General features: G+C 41.2%; 1 protein-coding gene across 3 annotated transcripts; it reads right to left on the bottom strand.

The window, feature by feature from the left end:
- Positions 1 to 1302: 1302 nt before the first annotated feature.
- Positions 1303 to 14837, bottom strand: LOC121573957 (cytotoxic and regulatory T-cell molecule). 3 transcript variants are annotated; one of them, XM_045222617.1, is made up of 10 exons: positions 14703 to 14837; positions 10484 to 10621; positions 9963 to 10118; positions 9663 to 9782; positions 6624 to 6779; positions 5830 to 6036; positions 2476 to 2550; positions 2187 to 2339; positions 1810 to 1896; positions 1303 to 1666 (listed from the first exon to the last, which is right to left on the bottom strand). In XM_045222617.1, the coding sequence occupies exons 2-10, from the start codon at positions 10599 to 10601 to the stop codon at positions 1500 to 1502; spliced, it is 1239 nt and encodes a 412-aa protein (XP_045078552.1). In that variant the 5' UTR covers positions 10602 to 10621; positions 14703 to 14837; the 3' UTR covers positions 1303 to 1499. The 3 variants fall into 3 exon arrangements, with proteins under 3 accessions (XP_045078552.1, XP_041742307.1, XP_041742308.1); XM_041886373.1 differs by lacking the exon at positions 14703 to 14837 and adding an exon at positions 13459 to 13532; XM_041886374.1 differs by lacking the exon at positions 14703 to 14837 and adding an exon at positions 13459 to 13532 and having other exon boundaries at positions 9963 to 10064.
- Between the last annotated feature and the right edge of the window lie 3579 nt (positions 14838 to 18416).

Here is an 18416-nt window from a genome sequence, read left to right as displayed (position 1 = left end):
TATGTGAGTTGTGTGTATCCTAGTATAAAAGGTGCTCGGGGACAGCCCCCTGGTAGAGCTTCTGACCGACCTGTACTGAGTGTGCAGAGTGTGTTGTAACCTCACCGCTGGCGTGAATCTTAATAAAGTTAATTTACTAATTGACTTGAGTCCTTTGATGGTAATTTCCATTACACTTTCATGTCTGGATTTTGCACTTACCTTCGCGACACATTCTTTGAACACTGTTACAATTTTAACCATAAATATTTTTAGACATTAATAAAAAGTTAATTGATGGTTAAAGTAATTGTCCCATTGTCAAATACACCATTTAAATGCTTTAACAATTTAAAGTATGTTTTGTTGTGAACCGTTTGTGAACTTGTTTTTGACATTGGGCCTGGGCATCAGACTCCAGAGCTCTTTATTGCAGAGTTGTGTCAATAAGGTGGTCAGTTTCTAATTGGCTAACACTAAGTGTTACCAAACTTTCCATAGCAAAATATAGCTAGCTTCCTTTACTTGTAGCTTGCCTTTCATCCGACTGATGTTAGCTAGCTACTACTGCTGTTGCTCTGGTTTTTGAACTCTGAGATTTGGCTGAAAAGATGTTAACATTGTCAGAAATGCTACAAAAAGGTAGCACATAATTGGTTCTCAATGGACAGAAATGAGCTCGTGAGAGCAATAAATTATACATTTAATACTGTTGCCCTTACAAACGTATTCAGTCCGAAAGGTGGAATTATAATGGTGACTTTATGGACGCTGTAGTCTTGTTCTTATCCAACGCCTAGATATTGAGCTAGGTCGGGGCAAGAAATTGTATTTTCTTCCTAATGCTAACGACCACCTACAGTGACAGCCCGAAACCTGAAGGATCTGGAGAAGGTCTGTATGGAGGAGTGGGCCAAAATCCCTGCTGCAGTGTGTGCAAACCTGGTCAAGACCTACAGGAAACTTATGATCTCTGTAATTGCAAACAAAGGTTTCTGTACCAAATATTAAGTTCTGCTTTTCTGATCAAATACTTATGTCATGCAATAAAATGCAAATTAATTACTTAAAAATCATACAATGTGATTTTCTGGATTTTTGTTTTAGATTGTCTCTCACAGTTGAAGTGTACCTATGATAAAAATTACAGACCTCTACATGCTTTTTCAGTAGGAAAACCTGCAAAATTGGCAGTGTATCAAATACTTGTTCTCCCCACTGTAGATGTTGCACCATATTCTTCGATGGAATATTGTTTTAAAACATGTACTTTGATATGGTGGATAATTCTGTGTGTACACAGGCTCATAAGCTGCTATTATGTATGATTTCATTGTTTTATCAATATACAGAATATACATTTATACAGAATATACAACATAAGGATATGGATTATTCTCTGGAAATATTGTACAATTGTATTGTATCTACACACTATATCTTAAACTATCTTTGTTTTGGTGATTACTTAGAATTCAATGTAAATTCTCTATATGAAAATACACACACACTGGAAAATTTTACAGTTCCGTCTCCTTGATCGGAGGGCTTTGGGTTGCTCCATTTATCTGTGGGATGACTTGAATTTCAGGATCCTCTTCTGTTTTGGTGTTTGTTGTTGTTGTCGTCGTCTCTGTTGCCGTGGGTTCCTCAACGACATACTTTGTGAATCTGATGTTAAAGAGTCCTAGAAAAACAGGCATTTTTACCACGTGGAACATATAAAATGTCCTACCATTTGAGCATGTATTAGACATAGGCCTTATAATTGGGCTTTTTTTGTCATTGTGTTGTTTCATTGGCTGCAGTCTGTAGAATGTAAATTATTACCGTTGCCCCTTCTTCCTCTAGATTGTTTGTCTTCATTGCTTGATTTTGATCTGTTGCTCTCCACAGATTGATCCGAGTCTTCATTTTCTGTAATGATCAAAACTATGATAATTTCTGAATAATTACTTATATACCTGCATACATATAAGCCATAAATCAGGGGCACACAACTCAAGTCCTTGAGGGCAGCAGGTATATGTGTTCGGTTAATATCAATTGATCGAAGTGCCAGGGAGAAAGGAAAACCAACAGGAGCAAAATTCCAATTGAGGACTGGAGTTGTGCACATCTGCCATAAACCAAAGATGACCAAACATGCCAAGTCATGAGAAGATCCTAAACAGTAAGAGCTGAAAGGTGTCCTGGTCTCTATTTACCTTTCTTCCAGAGAATGTGAGCCCTCCTCAGCTTGATCACGAAGAGCGAAACGACCACAAGCAGACCGAGGATGAGGCATGTCACAAGGAAGATGAGCAATGGCGCACTTCCTCCAGTTCCTCTCTGCTTCTCCGTGTCATTGAATAAGCTTCCTGTGAATGAGACCATCAGTGCAACTTTAGCCTCTTCTACTGTAGCCTTACATCCATGTCTAGCTTACACAGCACCTAAACATGACTCACTTAACCGGACCTGTATGCACTTACAAAAATAGTAAGACTGTCTTACCTCTAGCATTGGTGGAGTTGCTTCCTGTGCCATTATGAGGTGTGTTCTCTGTTGTCTGGGACACTGACGACCAACCTACATGGAATTACAGGGGAATGAATGACAGCTATTCTAGACAGTACAGTCACATTATTCAGGAGGATATGGAGTGTATTTGTGGATAAAATGATAGTGATTCAATTAAATTGAAACTAATAAAATACTTTTGGATGCTGGTATGATGCCCATCTGTAGTGATGGAGCGACACCACTAGGTGGAGAAGCAGCCTACTGAATAATTTATAAACCTAGATGGCAAGGACACTTAAACGTCTTCCCATACAATGCTAGCTATGGTTAGTCCTGTTCTTACCGGCAGTTCTGCTGCTGCTGTCATTAGCAAGTGTGTACCCTGTAGCTTCGAACACTGAGTGGGCTGGCCGCCCCATGACAGTGTATGTCATTTTCACTCACTGATTGTACCACAGATTGAAATGTTCTAATTCAAATCAATATGTATAATAACAAATAACAAACTACCGGTACCTTAAATGAACTACAAATGAAAGCACATCCCGAAGTTCTCCCTGAAAGTTTGACTAAGGTTTACTACTGAGGACCTACAGTGCATTCAGAAAGTATTCAGACCCCTTGACTTTTTCCACATTTTGTTACGTTATAGCCTTATTCTAAAATTGATGAAATACTTTTTTTCCCCTCATCAATCAACACACAATACCCCATAATGAAAAAGCGAAAACAGGTTTTTAGAAATTGTTGCAAATGTATAAATTAAAAGCAAAAATACCTTATTTACATAAGTATTCAGACCCTTTGCTATGAGACTCGAAATTGAGCTCAGGTGCATCCTGTTATCATTGATCATCCTTGAGATGTTTCTACAACTTGGAGTCCACCTGTGGTAAATTCAATTGATTGGACATGATTTGGAAAGGCACACACCTGTCTATATAAGGTCCCACAGTTGACAGTGCATGTCAGAGCAAAAACCAAGCCATGAGGTCGAAGGAATTGTCCGTCGAGCTCTGAGACAGGATTGTGTCGCGGCACAGATCTGGGGAAGAGTACCAAACAATTTCTGCAGCATTGAAGGTCCCCAAGAACACAGTGGCCTCCATCATTCTTAAATGGAAGTTTGGAACCACCAATACTCTTCCTAGAGCTGGCCGCCCGGCCAAACTGAGCAATCGGGGGAGAAGGGCCTTGGTCAGGGAGGTGACCAAGAACCCGATGGTCACTCTGACAGAGCTCCAGAGTTCCTCTGTGGAGATGGGAGAACCTTCTAGAAGGACAACCATCTCTGCAGCACCCCAACAATCAGGACTTTATGGTAGAGTGGGCAGACGGAAGCCACTCCTCAGTAAAAGGCAAATGACAGCCCGATTGGAGTTTGCCATAATGATCCTAAAGGACTCTCACACCATGAGAAACAAGATTCTCTGGTCTGATGAAACCAAGATTGAACTCTTTGGCCTGAATGCCAAGCATCACGTCTGGAGGAAACCTGGCACCATCCCTACGGTGAAACATGGTGGTGGCAGCATCATGCTGTGGAGATGTTTTTCAGCGGCAGGGACTGGGAGACTAGTTAGGAACGAGGCAAATATTAACAGAGCAGAGTACAGAGAGATCCTTGATGAAAACCTGCTCCAGAGCGCTCAGGACCTCAGACTGGGGCGAAGGTTCACCTTCCAACAGGACAATGACCCTAAGCACACAGCCAAGACAACGCAGGAGTGGCTTCGGGACAAGTCTCTGAATGTCCTTAAGTGGCCCAGCCAGAGCACGGACTTGAACCCGATCGAACATCTCTGGTGAGACCTGAAAATAGCTGTGCAGAGAAGAATGGGAGAAACTCCCCAAATACAGGTTTGCCAAGCTTGTAGTGTCATACCCAAGAAGACTCGAGGCTGTAATCGCTGCCAAAGGTGCTTCAACAAAGTACTGAGTAAAGGGTCTGAATACTTATGTAAATGTGATATCAGTTTATTTTTAATAAATTAGCAACAATTTCTAAAAACCTGTTTTTGCTTTGTCATTATGGGGTATTGTGTGTAGATTGATGAGGGAAAAATACTATTTAACCTCTAAGGGATCGGTGTCCCGTATACAGGACAGTTGAGCTAACATGTGCTAATGTGATTGGCATGACTGTTGTAAGTAACAGCAAACATTCCAGGACATAGACATATCTTATATGGGCAGAAAGCTTAAATTCTTGTTAATCTAAATGCACTGTCCAATTTACAGTAGCTATTACAGTGCTATTGTTTGAGGAGAGTGCACAACAACAAAAAACGTATCAAGGTAAATAATGTACTTACATTCAGTAATGATTTGTCATCCTAAGGGTCCCAGACATAAAATGTAGCATGGCTTTGTTTGATAAAATCAATTTTTATATTAAAATGCAGGAACTGGGTTCTACAGTTTGAACCCCTGCTGTCTCTGTCTCCACACCCACCCCACCTGGCCATCTAGATGTGTGAAATTGAGTGTATAAGCTAATGATCCAGCATGTATGACATTCCTGGGAGTGTGTAAACTTACATTTTGTATTACCATATCATTTTTGTAGGTTCTCTATAGTTATGTACTTGAAAATGTATCAATTGACCAATTCGGCACATTTGGGCAGACTTGATACAAAATAGTCCAGTATTGCAACGCTTCACTGGATCAATCTGAACTCTTTGCACACACACTGCTGCCATCTAGTGGCCAAAATCTAAATCGTGCCTCAACTGCAATATTGTGGCCTTTCTCTTGCATTTCAAAGATAATGGAACAAAACAAAAATTAGAAAATGCATGTTTTTTTGTTTGTATTATCTTTTACCAGATCTAATGTGTTATATTCTCCTACAGTAATTTCACATTTCCACAAACATCAAAGTGTTTCCTTTCAAATGGTATCAAGAATATGCATATCCTTGCTTCAGGTCCTGAGCTACAGTCAGTTAGATTTGGGTATGTAATTTTAGGCGAAAATTGAAAAAAAGGTCTGATCCTTAAGAGGTTAATCCATTTTAGAATAAGGCTGTAACGTAACAAAATGTGGAAAAAGTGGATCTGAATACTTTCCGAATGCACTGTATATGGTTAATATTGCTATTGACTTCCGTTTCAGGAAACAGACTTTCTGGTATAAGAACCAAGTGCTGTGGTTTTGCACCTAAGCAGTGTTCACAAAACATGTTGAAAACCAACTCGCAAAAGGTGTGTAGATTCAACCTCAGGGCACCATGGCTGTTCTGTTCTTCCGTATATGCATTATAAGTCTTGTCATGTCAAAATGATCAGTAAGTCGTATAGTCGATGTTTTTAATAATGAATATTAATATTTTTTACTTACTGTGAGTGCTGAGTTGTAAGTCAGGGGTTGATGCTGGTGATCCCTCTGTATTGGGCCAATCTAAGGCTGTAGCTGTTGGTGTTTCTGTTGACACCTGTGTACTAGGCCAACGGGAGACTGTTGTTGTTGTTGTTGTTGTTACCTCTGTTGGACCTTCTGTACTGGGCCAATGAGAGGCTCTCGCAGTGGAGTGTGATTCCTCAGTGGCTATAAGATAAAAGGGAATTTCAGTTATTGTACAATGCAAACCATGTTCACAAATGACAATTGTCTCTTGCTAAGACTTTTGGCCACTATTATGAAGTGTTTGTATATGAAGTTATAGTGCAGTTCAAATAACTTGAAGTGAATAATATGATCTATCTGAATGTTTTTGTAGAAATGTGACTTTGGGATGTCAGTGTATTCCTCCCTACAGAGAGAGTAAATCACATGATGATGTTGATGTTTGTGTGGTCAAGATACCCTAGTGTAGCATTCTAATGGCATATTTTAAAGTGAGAAAAGTACCCACAGTGTGACTGTGCACTGAAACCACAAAAGTACACACTTTCCTTTCAATGTTCCTCAAATAGACCACTGCAAGCAGAACTACATTTAAAATAAAGGCAGACCTGTTTTTTTATTCTTTGTTGGATATTTCCACCTTACCCTCAAGGAGGTCATCTGAGCTTTATGTCACAGTATTGTCATTGATCATACCCTTATAAATTCAACCTCCCATAGCGTGGATGCCATCTCGACAACTAATCAAATCAAAGGTCAAAAGTGTGAACAATAAACGTAGTACTTACGATTCTGTCCAATTTTGACGAAATTCATCAGGGATGAATTGTGTAAGGCTGGATGGCGAACGATGCATTTCAATGTGACTCTCCTCTTGTGGGACTGAACATGCAAGATATCCAGGGAGGAATATGTGTTTTTGTCCAACAGATACTGGGGCTGAGCTAAATAACAACAGAGAGGTTCAATTAACTTTTGACTGAAAGTTGTACTCCTGAGTGGCGCAGTGGTCTAAGGCACTGCATCGCAGTGCTAACTGTGCCACTAGAGCTCCTGGTTCGAATCCAGGCTCTGTCGCCGCCGGCCGCGACCGGGAGACTCATGGGCGGCGCACAATTGGCCCAGCGTCGTCCAGGGTAGGGGAGGGAATGGCCGGCAGGGATGTAGCTCAGTTGATAGAGCATGGCGTTTGCAACGCCAGGGTTGTGGGTTCGATTCCCACGGGGGGCCAGTATAAAAAAAAAAAAAATATTCACTAACTGTAAGTCGCTCTGGATAAGAGCGTCTGCTAAATGACTAAAAAAAAACAAAACAAAACAAAAAAAGAAAAAAAAGAAAAAAAAAATATGTAACAAAACGTCAACAAACAACCATCATCCTTCTTCTTATAATAGCTGACCTGCACTGCACTTTACAGGGAACATACAGAAATATAAATTCCCTTTATTTTGGATGAGATGAAGTGGAATGTGTGTGGGATTTTGTTTCGCAGGGGATGTCTAAACCGTTTTAAGGCCTTTCCCTTTTTTATATCTCATCACAAAATTCTCAGTCTCCTACTACTCCAAGTCTTTTCCTATTCTATTTTGACTTGTCTTATGTTTATATTTCCCACAAGCCACGACAATGGTTGTTATTATTTGTCAAATACTATAGTGAACGACAGGGCAGGGAAGCGAACTCGGGTCGCTTGCGTGAAAGGCAGACACCCTACACATCGTGCCAACAGGGTTAATCCACTTGGTGGAAAATTGTAATGTGGCTCATATAGCAAGGATTGCTACACTGCCCCCTCCGAACGGAAAGGCACATCTCTGTGCTTCAACCTACCGCTAACCTTTCACACGTCCGGCCGTGCGTTCCGATAGCCTCACAGCCCACATTGCACTTCTGACACCAATGTAGTGAACGGCAGGGCAGGGAAACGTGGCTCATATAGCAAGGATCGCTACAATACTAATATGGGACAACACAATTTAGTTTGACTCTAAACTTTTCCTAATTGTTATGGAATAGGTTAGGTAATTTAGTTCTTAAGAGCACAATTAGACACTACACTACCCCTTCCACACTCCATCCCCAGGTGGCAGTAGCAACCGTGTCAGGGGCTGTGCTCTGCCAGGAAGTCTAGTTAAGTGTTGATTGTGCACAGGTGTGGCAACTGATTCTAAACAATCTGATAGCTGCATAGATTGTTTATGAACTGGCGATAGCTCGAGTTTAAAGTGGAGGGAGTACAGGGCTTAGCAGGTCTCAAGTAAGCTAAAAAGAGATTTAGGAAAAGTTTATTATTTTCAGGAGTTGGGTAATTGGTTAAGGGAGGAGGATTGGAGAGAAAAAGAGGAGGAGGCTGAAAAGACTGAGGGAGGCAGAGGATGGGTTTGAATCTGTTGAAGCTAGCAATAACAAGGGAGAGGGTATGTCGAGGAAGATTGGTGTCAAGTTCAAACAGAGTGAGCCGGATGCCAGTTTCGAGTTCTGGAGGTAAAATGAAAGGGGTAGAAGGTGTTGTAAGGAACTCGGAGGCCGAGCCTTGCATTGATGGACATGGTTATGATAAAGATAAGTTTGTCCAGTGGGAGAGAGATTTTTGAAGAGGGTGGAACCAGGCCTTTTGGCTGATCCATGGGTGGTTTCAGGTTGGGTGGAAAAGATGGTGTGTGCTGTCAAGTAGGTTAAGGTAACCCGAAGTGGACGCTTGCTTGTGTTTCTTCAGATCAGAGGGAGCAGGCGCTCCGTGCGACACAACTTTGGGAAATACCTGTATCTTGCTTTGCGCTTAGGTACAGGGCACCATTGAAGGGAGTGATTTCTGAGGTAGCGTTAAGTGTGGAGGTGGAGCAATTTAAGTTGAAGATTCCTGGTGTTTGTGATGCCCGCTGTTTAATGCGACGCAGAACCGGTGGGGGGTGTGGCGAAACAGAAGTGACACAGTCTGTTCTTTTGAGCTTTGATTCAGTGTCTTTAACTGACAAAGTAATGTTAGGATATGAGTTATGCTGTTAGAGCTTTTGTGACGAATACACTGCAGTGTTTTTGGTGTCACGTTTATGGGCGTGTCGCAGCAGTGTGTAGGAGGGAGATTCCAAGATGTGGGCAGGAGCACATGGGACAGAGGAATGTGTAGTTTCGGTGGAAAAAGTTGTTGTCAACTGTAGGAGTGCTCATGTTGCTGGGGATCGGAGGTGTCCGGTGTGAGAGAGGCAGGTTGAGGTGGCCAGGGTCAGAGTAGTGCAAAATATGTCTTATGCTGAGGAGGTGTGTAGGGTTAGTTGGTAGGGTAATTAAAAATATATTTGTATTTTATTTTTCCCACTTAGTAATGGATTTATACTGTAGTTCAGTTGGGGGCGGTAATGCAACATATTGGATGCCAACCGCCGTTAAACTCCACCGAAGAAGAAGGTGTGGCAGCTGGCAGAGCCATGAGGCTGCTGGAGTTTGGTGGCCATGTGCACCTTTGGTTTGGTTTGAATCTTTAGTTTTTATCATGCCATATTTTGTTATCCTTTTTGTATATACACTATTATTTGTTGGTCATGCACAATAAATAAAAAAACATAAATCACTTGGGCTGGCCGACCAAGGAGTCAAGACAGAGCTGGTAAGTTTGCCGTCTCCTGGAGCACATGCATTCAACAACTTTTCACATTATTGCACACATCAAATCAGGTTACAGACCTACAGACCCTTTAGCTAGGCCTAGGGCCCTAGAATTAGCGAGTGTATCAAAATCAGTAGGCTAGCTAGGTGGTTTCGTAACATAATCCTTTGCCATTTTGACGTCATGAAATCTAAGAAATAAATCTAGAATGAAGGACACTTACCATACATTTCTAACCCACTCTCCAACAGCCATGAGATTTTGGGAGGATGGCCATTTCCCACTGCAGAACATTTGATGGCAGTCTTTCCATTGTGTTCTGTTATCTCCAATTTTGGCTTACCTTGAGAATCACAAAAAGAGTGATGTTATGATTTTTGATTTCAACTGAATTAGTTTGAAGTGGGAACAAGGCAAGCACTCTACCTCCTGTGCCAATATGAATATTCTACTAAGTAAAAGGGAAGGCTGTGTGCTTTCTTAATCCCTATAAAACGGTGCTATTACAATATGTTATACTTACCCAAAACTGTCACATTAACCCACTTCACTACAGGCACTTTGTGACTGTACTGTAAACATGTGTAGAGGCCTCCATCTTTGAAGGTGACATCAGACACACTGACTGAAAAATCAGACTCAGACAAGTTTATTATCTTGTAGCGCTTGTCCTTCAGGGCTGTTAGTGAAGATGAGAGAAGGCATGTCACAAGATGACTCAACTACTTTAGTTCATAACAAAGATGTTACAATATGAGTAGGAACAAACATTTTTACTTGTATCATGTACAACTATTATCATTCTAGCCATACAAGCGAGCTATACAAGCAAGCATTTCATGGTAAAGTCTACACCCGTTGTATTTGGCGCATGTGACAAATACAATTTTATTTTGATTTGATACAGCTGTCAACATTAATACAATCAAGTCCTGTATGGCTCATTTAGTGGGCTTCCACTCTTTCAAATGAAAATACTGCTTTGTTTCAGTATATCAAATATATCATAATAAATATCTATAGGTGGTATTATAAGATCCTCACCCTTCTGGTCATTAAAAAACATCACATGCCCATCAGGATTCTTCCATTCCACGTGGCTCTTTTGGGCATTTCTAATGCGACACTTCATGGTTAGTGTCTCACCCTCCATCACGGTCATATGTTGCACTGCAACGGATCCTGCAATGGCAAAAACCAATGATTTAGTATAGGACATACCTTGATTGACATGATGGAAGGTTCCAACATAATTTCAAGTTCACCTTACTTTTCAACAGCCCTTTCCTCTTTCTTACACATGCACAGTATGCCATGAACATAATATGATCATGGATGGACTGTATTGAAAAGCAATCATAAAGAGGAAATTTAGGGGTCGTAGATAGATGAATAAGTGGGCAGTGTAAATTAACTGGAAAAGACCTGAGTCAGACCCTTCATTTCTCACATCTCTGACTCATAGCACTGTCCTACTTCTCGGTCTTCCCCTGGTCAGACTCTGCCACTGGGGGCTACAGAGGAAACTGAAGGAGGTCGAGCTGCCATTGTCAGGCTTGAGGTTATGGGAGGTGTGACAAACAACAACATGAGGGGGGTGCATTTGTCACTGTACGCACACCTACAGATTATGCAGCCAACCTTCTGCACTGCGACTGACAGGAAATCAAATATAGCGTGGACAGTCACCGATCACATGAGGGGTGTGAAAGAGAAAGCAAGGGGTTTGTGGTTTTCTTCAAACTGTCTATGTGAGTGTCATGTGTTCCTTTTTCCTATGCTACTGCTATGATGAGTAGTGGTTGGCCTACTGTATTTTGTAAATTAACTGTGGGGACAAATCTACACCAAATGTGTTGGTGGGCTTGAAACGTTTTAAAGGGTAACTGTTTTCATACATTGTGTGGGCTAGCAGAATCTCACCTTATGATAGGGTCATGCTGCATATAGCACTGACTGAACAATATAAATTCCATGGGGGTGGTCTATGGGGGTCCATGGAATTACTGTATTTTATAATTAACCCTAATGATTTTTAGAGCTGTCTGCAATGGTTGAATTCAAGGTTAATTATTTAATTAGGTATATGAATCCCAATGAGAGCTGATGATGACCTAATGGTTGAAACGTTGTGAAAATAAACACTCTTAGAGCATGTATTGCAGTGTGCTGGGTCTTCCTTTTTGCCAATTCCTAATAAACTGAATGACCAGACAAATATTATCAATTTGAAAACCATCCTATATGATTAAAAAGTCACCAAATGACATTCAGAGGTGCAAAGACAATAATTTCAATGTCAGCCACCAAACACAAGATGACAACAAAGCAATAAGTACACATTTTCACTGTGATGCAATCCTCAGAGCATTTGATCATGTCTATTATTTTTGTGTTGTCACAACTTTCAGTCAAGCCAGAGAAAACACAAGATGGTTATTTAAGCAATAAGGCACGAGGGGGTGTGGTACATGGCCAATATGCCACGGCTAATATTTTGTCGTACCCGTGGTATACGGTCTGATATACAACGGCTGTCAGCCAATCAGCATTCAGGGCTCGAACCACCCAGTTAATAATATACTATAGAGTAGTATAGTATACATGCTATGTGACATAAAAATTTAAAAAATGGTGGAGGATTATTGAGAATTCTTTAAGAGATGATTGTGTAATCAAAAGTAGGGCACTGTGGTCAAAGTATTCACCTGTATACATTATATGGTAGGCTGTAAATTTTTATAACAGCAATGATATATCTCACAATCTATGGGTCCCATCATTCAGATGCACTAATAGTAGAGCAATTATTATTGACACCCTTGAAGATGAGCAACAATTACAGTATACAATACATAAGCTACTACAGAGCTATATTGTATGCTCAAAAAAGGGGAAATTATATTATTTTATAGTAATACACTTGCTCAGAGAAAGAGATTTTGTTTAACAATACTTTTTTCTCTCAAAAAGGTAGAAGTCAATATTATTGACACCCCTGTTTTCAATACTTCAATAGTTATATTTTCATGTAATCTGACCAAAGCACCGGTTCCAATCCAAGTGCCAATGCTGTTTAGCAAACTTCGGCCATTTCCATTTGTTGGATGACATGAAAATAGAGCTCTTTGGCAACTCACACCAGTGGTGGGTTTGGCGTTGAAATGAGAATACATGAGCAGAAAATAACCCCATACCTATTGTCAAATATGGTAGTTGATCTTTGATGTTATGGAGCTATTTTGCTTCCACTGGTCATTGGGCCCTTTTCAAGGTCAACAGCATCATGAAATTTACCCAGTACCAGGACATTTTAGCCAAAAACCTGGTTGCCTCTGCCAGGAGGATGAAACTTGGCTGGATCTTCCAGCAAGACAATAACCCCAAGCACACATCAAAATCCACAAAGAAATTGTTAATTGGCCACAAAATCAACATTTTGCAGTGGCCATCTCAGTCTGCGGACTTGAAACTCATTGAAAACCTGTGGTTTGAATCGAAAAGGGGCAGTTCATTAGCGCCAACGAAGGATATCAAAGATCTGGAAGGATTCTGTTTGGAAGAATGGTCTTAGATCCCTCCAAATGTGTTCTCCAACAAAATATATTTATCTGAGCGATTGTATTAGTATAAAATAATATGATTTCCCAATTTTTTGGAGCATACAATATAGCTCAGTATTTATCAAGGGTGTCAATCATTTCGGACCCCACTGTAAATGCATCACAGCACCAGTCAAGAAAAAAGCAGTTCCATTCTAATTGATCTGACACACAGACGTAAAGAAATAGTGAGGAAACGTATACAATATAAAACATCTATACAAATATGAATACAGCAAACATTGATTTATGATATCTTACAACAAAAATATGTCATTGAATATCATTTCAAAGTTGTGATCAAAACAGATCAGTCATATAACTTGGTCAATCTGTATTGTATACATGTACCCTGCCTGGGTACTTTGTACTTCATTGTCTCAGAAACAATTACTTTCAGTGAAGTAGCCTACTCACCCCTTACAAACAAGACTAGGAAGCAAAGCTGTAGATTTAGTGCCATCTTGACTCTGTCAGATTCAGATGTGGACTCTCAGAGCCACTTCCTTGCTTGTGTCTTTATATGCTACATACACTACACTGGCTACAGCAAGGGGCCTTCCGTGACATCACAGCAAAATTCATGGGGTTTCCATGCAACACTGAATACATTTAGTTGAGGGCATCCGGGGTGATATATCTAGAAGTTGTTGATGACATGGGATGAAAAATAATACAATGTTGATTGGATTATGAATTGAAAAATGTTAGGAATGTCTATTTCCTTCTCAATATGACATCTCTCTTGAAAGACATCACCATGCACCAATGTTGTAGCCTGGTGGAACCATTTATTAAATAGCATACAGTAATGGATAATAGCAATAGTAAGCCTGGTCTCATAGAGTAGACATAACATAGTAAAAGTAAATCCTGGACACTCAAATGAGTATGATATGTTACGTTTGGTATGGTTACATAACACAGATGGTTATGTTAGGCTGGTTGGTCAGGATGGATGGGTGGGTGTATAACACGAAAGTCTAGTAATCAAAAGGTTCAAATCTCATCATGGAAGACTTTAGCATTTTATCTAATTAGCTACATTGCAACTACTTAGCATGTTAGCTAACACTTCTCCTAACCTTAACCCTTTTAGCTAACACCTAAACTTAACCCCTAGCCTAGCTAACGTTAGCCAACTAGCTAACGTTCGCCACCTAACTAGAATAGCTACGTTTTGAAAATTCGAAACATATTGTAAGTTTTGCTAATTAAAATTATACGAATTGTAATTCGTAACATATCATACAAAATGGGTGATGGACAGCCACAAATTAATACATACCATACGAAATGTAACATATACTAAATGGAGTGTCCCGGAATTTAGTATAGAATTATACGAAATGCTCTGATACCAGGTTGTCTGTGGAGGGGGTTTTACACACATCCAAAATAATAACAGGAACTGGCTAAAAGAATGTCCCATATACATAGATAAAAAGGGAACGTCCGCTCACTGTTTTGCTGCTCATAAACGTGATATTTCAATAAAACTTCAGTCATATTGTTAAAAGGTCACGTTTGGAGAGCAGCAGAACAGTGAGCAGATATTTTTTTTTACATAGGCATTGTGCCATGGCCACCGCTGACAAAATCCATGCCCCATCTGCGTTTGCGATAAGAGCTGATTTTGGTGGGTCCCTACTAAAGCTTACCGTATGCTTCCCAGTCAAAACAGTTTGCGCATATATTATGACGAAATATTGTGACATTTTGTTCGTTTTGGTGTTTTTTTTCGGCTGTTCGAACACATCAAATTTTTTGTTGAGGCTTGTACAACTTCCTGTAGCCGAAGTCTACGCCCCTTCGTCGGTGATTGTCTTTTTCTTCGATGAGGTTTAATGGCAGTTGGCATCCAATAAATGTTGAATTACTGCCACCTACTAGACTCCCTTATACTTTGCTTTAAAAAAATAAAAAATACCCTACCATCTAACACTACACTCACAAAAAAAAAATAATAATAACTACAATACCCTACTTCAGGCCAACAGCCTGAAAGGATGGGACACCACCACTTAACACACCCTGTAACTCTTCTGATGTCAAGTCTCGCACACCCAAGTACCTCTCTGCAGCTGCCACCACAACCTCTATTTTCTTCGACTTACGTTCCATCCCTGCAGTACAGTTGATAACCATTGCTATAAATGCCAAAAATCCAATCTTACTGAAACATATATCACTTGTTGGTTTATCCCTCTGTATTGGTACAGATCTACTACTCACACCATTCCTCTCAGGATCCCTCCCCCTTGACCCATCTTCCTCTACTTCTTCACTGCCTCAGCATATGACAACTTCTGCACTATTCTAACCCTGGAAACCTCAACCTGCCTCTCTCGCACCAGGCATTTCGGATTCCCAGCCCCATGGGCACCCCTACAATTAACACATACCACTACTTTCCCCAATGCTACACATTCCTTTGTCTCATGCCCTTCTGCACACTTCTCACACCTAGGAACCTCCCTCGTACACACTACTGCCACATGCCCATAAGCTTGACACCTGTAACAACGTAATGTATTCGGCACAAAAGCTCGTACCGGATAACTTTTATATCCTAACATCACTTTGTCTAGCAAAGATTCAGCATCAAATCTCAAAAGAACAGACAATGACTCTTCTGTTTCTTCACTCACACCACCCTGTCTGCGTCGCACCAAACAGCGAGCATCACAAACACTGGGAATCTTCCCTTTCAGTTGGTCAGCTTTCACATTTACCGCTACCCCAGTAATCACGCCTTTCAATGGTGCCCTTTTCTTGAGAGCAAAACAATTCACATCTCTTGCCCCCAAACACGGAGCGCCTGCTCCCTCTGACCAGCAGAAACACAAACAATTATCACTAGACCACTTCTGGTTATCCTCACTGATTCCACAGCACCCAACTCTGTTTTCACCCACCCTGAAACCACAAATGGATCAGCCAAAAGGAAAAGGTCCACTTTCTCCAAAAACTTCACTCCTACTGTCACAGACTCATCTTTATCCTGAACCTCGGTGCAAACCTCGGGCTCCGAGAACTTCACCACACCTACCACCTCCGATACTTCGCCCTCATTCACATCCATTTTTCCTCCTGTCTTCAACTCACTCTGCTTACACTTTCTACTATTCTTCTTTAACAAACCATCTCCCTTTTTTCACCATTTTTAACTGACTCAAGTTCACCCTCTTCCTCCCGCTCTCTCTTAGACCTCCTCTGCCTCTCTTTTTTCCTCCATTCCTCGTCAGTGATTGGTCAACAGTAGGGATTCTTCAATGAAGTGTTTGTTGTCATTCAAAAACAGACGACTAGTTTTCATGAAAATGTTTTCGCATGAGAAATACTGCACCAAACATCTTAGTTAGATGTAAAAGTGCGCGACTAAGACCTCCTCTGCAAAAACGTCAAAATTAATGACAAAGTTATCTTATATTAATTTGTACTATTTTGAGGAAGTACTGGCTATGGCGTCTCAAGAGGGACACACAGTAATATAGCTTCTTTTTAAAATCTTTTTTTAAGGGAGTAAGCTCAACAAGCTCTGTCTCATGTCAGAATTAGGCATTCATCCATGTTTGTTAAATGTCAAATTTCAAAGTATTTGGTTACTTCTCTGTATCGTTCCAAGATTAAGTTTAGGCGTTAACTCCAAATTCTTAAGGTTTCACTCCGAATGGTTAATGTAAGGGTTAAGGTTTGGGATAGGCTTAAAACTAAAATATCAAAACAACTTTCTATTGCTGGATTCGAACATGCAAACTTTGGCTCTTTGGAACCAGAGGCTGATGCTTACGCCCCTTCGCCATCCCCATCCACAACATCCTAGCAAAACCAAAGTCTACTTGAAGGTAACAGCACTCACTGTTGCCCTCTGGTTCACTTCGCCTAGCCGAGTTCTGCTAGGAGCAAACCAAACCTATGTATGCGGACGCCTTTACACTGCATGAAATTGGCACACGTTTTTAAGAACACACCTTAGATATTGCCACCCCTCCCACCTCAGCGCAAGCAAGCTGATGTTAGCCCTAGTTCAAACAACACTCTATCCAGCCCCGGCGCCATGGATAAAGTAACTAAGGGGGCAGTTGAAATCGGCAAGGGGGCAAAACATTGTGTGGTTCTTGCACTGGAATTATATTGAATGTATCAGCATACAAATGGGGCATTCTAGCAGTCGTAAGGACAATTTTTTTTTATGTCACATGCACAAGTGCAGTGAAATGCCTTTTCTTGCTAGCTCTAAACCCAACAATGCAGTAATCAATAATAATGTAATACTAAAAATAGCATAGAAATAACACACAATAAATAATTATAAGAAATAAAAAGAACACGAGAAAGTAAGTAAATGTACTATATACAGGGTCAGTTAGTTCCAGGACCATATTTACAATGTGCAGGGATACTGGAGTGATAGAGGTAGATACGGATATGGGGAAGGTGACTAGGCATCAGAGAGAACAATCTATGGCTTGGGTGGCTAGAGTCTTTAACGATTTTCCGGGCCTTGCTTTTACACTGCCTGATATAGAGGTCCTGGATGGCAGGGAGGTCGGCCCCAGTGATGTACTGGGCTGTCCGCACCACCCTCTGTAGCGCCACGCGATTGAGGGCGGTGCTATTGCCATAACAAGCAGTGATGCAGCCAGTCAAGATGCTCTCAATGGTACAGCTCTATAACTTTTTGAGGATTTGAAGGCCCATACCAAACCTTTTCAACTTCCTGAGCGGGAAGAGGATCTGTCGCGCCTTTTTCACGACTGTGCGCGTGTGTGTGGACCGTTTATGTCCTGATTTGGACACCGAGGAACATGAAGCTCTCGACCCACTCCACTTCAGCTCCTTCGATGTGGATGGGGGCGTCCCCCCTTCCTGTTTCCTGTAATCCACGATCAGCTCCTTGGTCTTACTGACGTTGAGGGACAGGTTGTTGTTGCGGCACCACTCTGCCAGGTCACTGACCTCCTCCCTATAGGCTGTCTCATCATCGCCAGTGATCAGGTCTACCACTGTTGTGTTGTCAGCAAACTTGATTATGGTACTGGAGTCCTGCGTGGCCACACAGTCGTGGGTGAACAGGGAGTACAGGAGGGGCCTAAGCACACACCCCTGTGGGTCCCCCGTGTTGAGGGACAGCGTGGCAGAGGGGATGTTGCGTACCCTCACCACCTGGGGTCGGCCGTCAGGAAGTCCAGGATCCAGTTACAGAGGGTGGTTCAGTCCCGGGGTCCTAAGCTTGATGACGAGCTTGGAGGGGACAATGGTGTTGAATGCTGAGCTGTAGTAAATGAACAACATTCTCACGTAGGTACAGTGCCTTGCAATAGTATTCATCCCCCTTGGCGTTTTTTCTATTTTGTTGCATTACAACCTAT

The sequence above is a fragment of the Coregonus clupeaformis genome, chromosome 9 (genome assembly GCF_020615455.1).
Source record: "Coregonus clupeaformis isolate EN_2021a chromosome 9, ASM2061545v1, whole genome shotgun sequence".
Lineage (NCBI taxonomy): Eukaryota > Metazoa > Chordata > Actinopteri > Salmoniformes > Salmonidae > Coregonus > Coregonus clupeaformis.
Note: the sequence above shows the minus strand (reverse complement) of the source record. Positions and strands in the feature narration are given on the sequence as shown.

Coding starts and splice junctions, on each gene's coding strand:
- LOC121573957 (XM_041886373.1), bottom strand. CDS start 13,504: ATGGCACTAAATCTACAGCTTTGCTTCCTAGTCTTGTTTGTAAGGG. Junction 6,780..9,662: donor GAGTGGGTTAGAAATGTATG/GTAAGTGTCCTT, acceptor GTTGTTATTTAG/CTCAGCCCCAGTATCTGTTG. Junction 1,667..1,809: donor TAGAGGAAGAAGGGGCAACG/GTAATAATTTAC, acceptor CTGTTTTTCTAG/GACTCTTTAACATCAGATTC.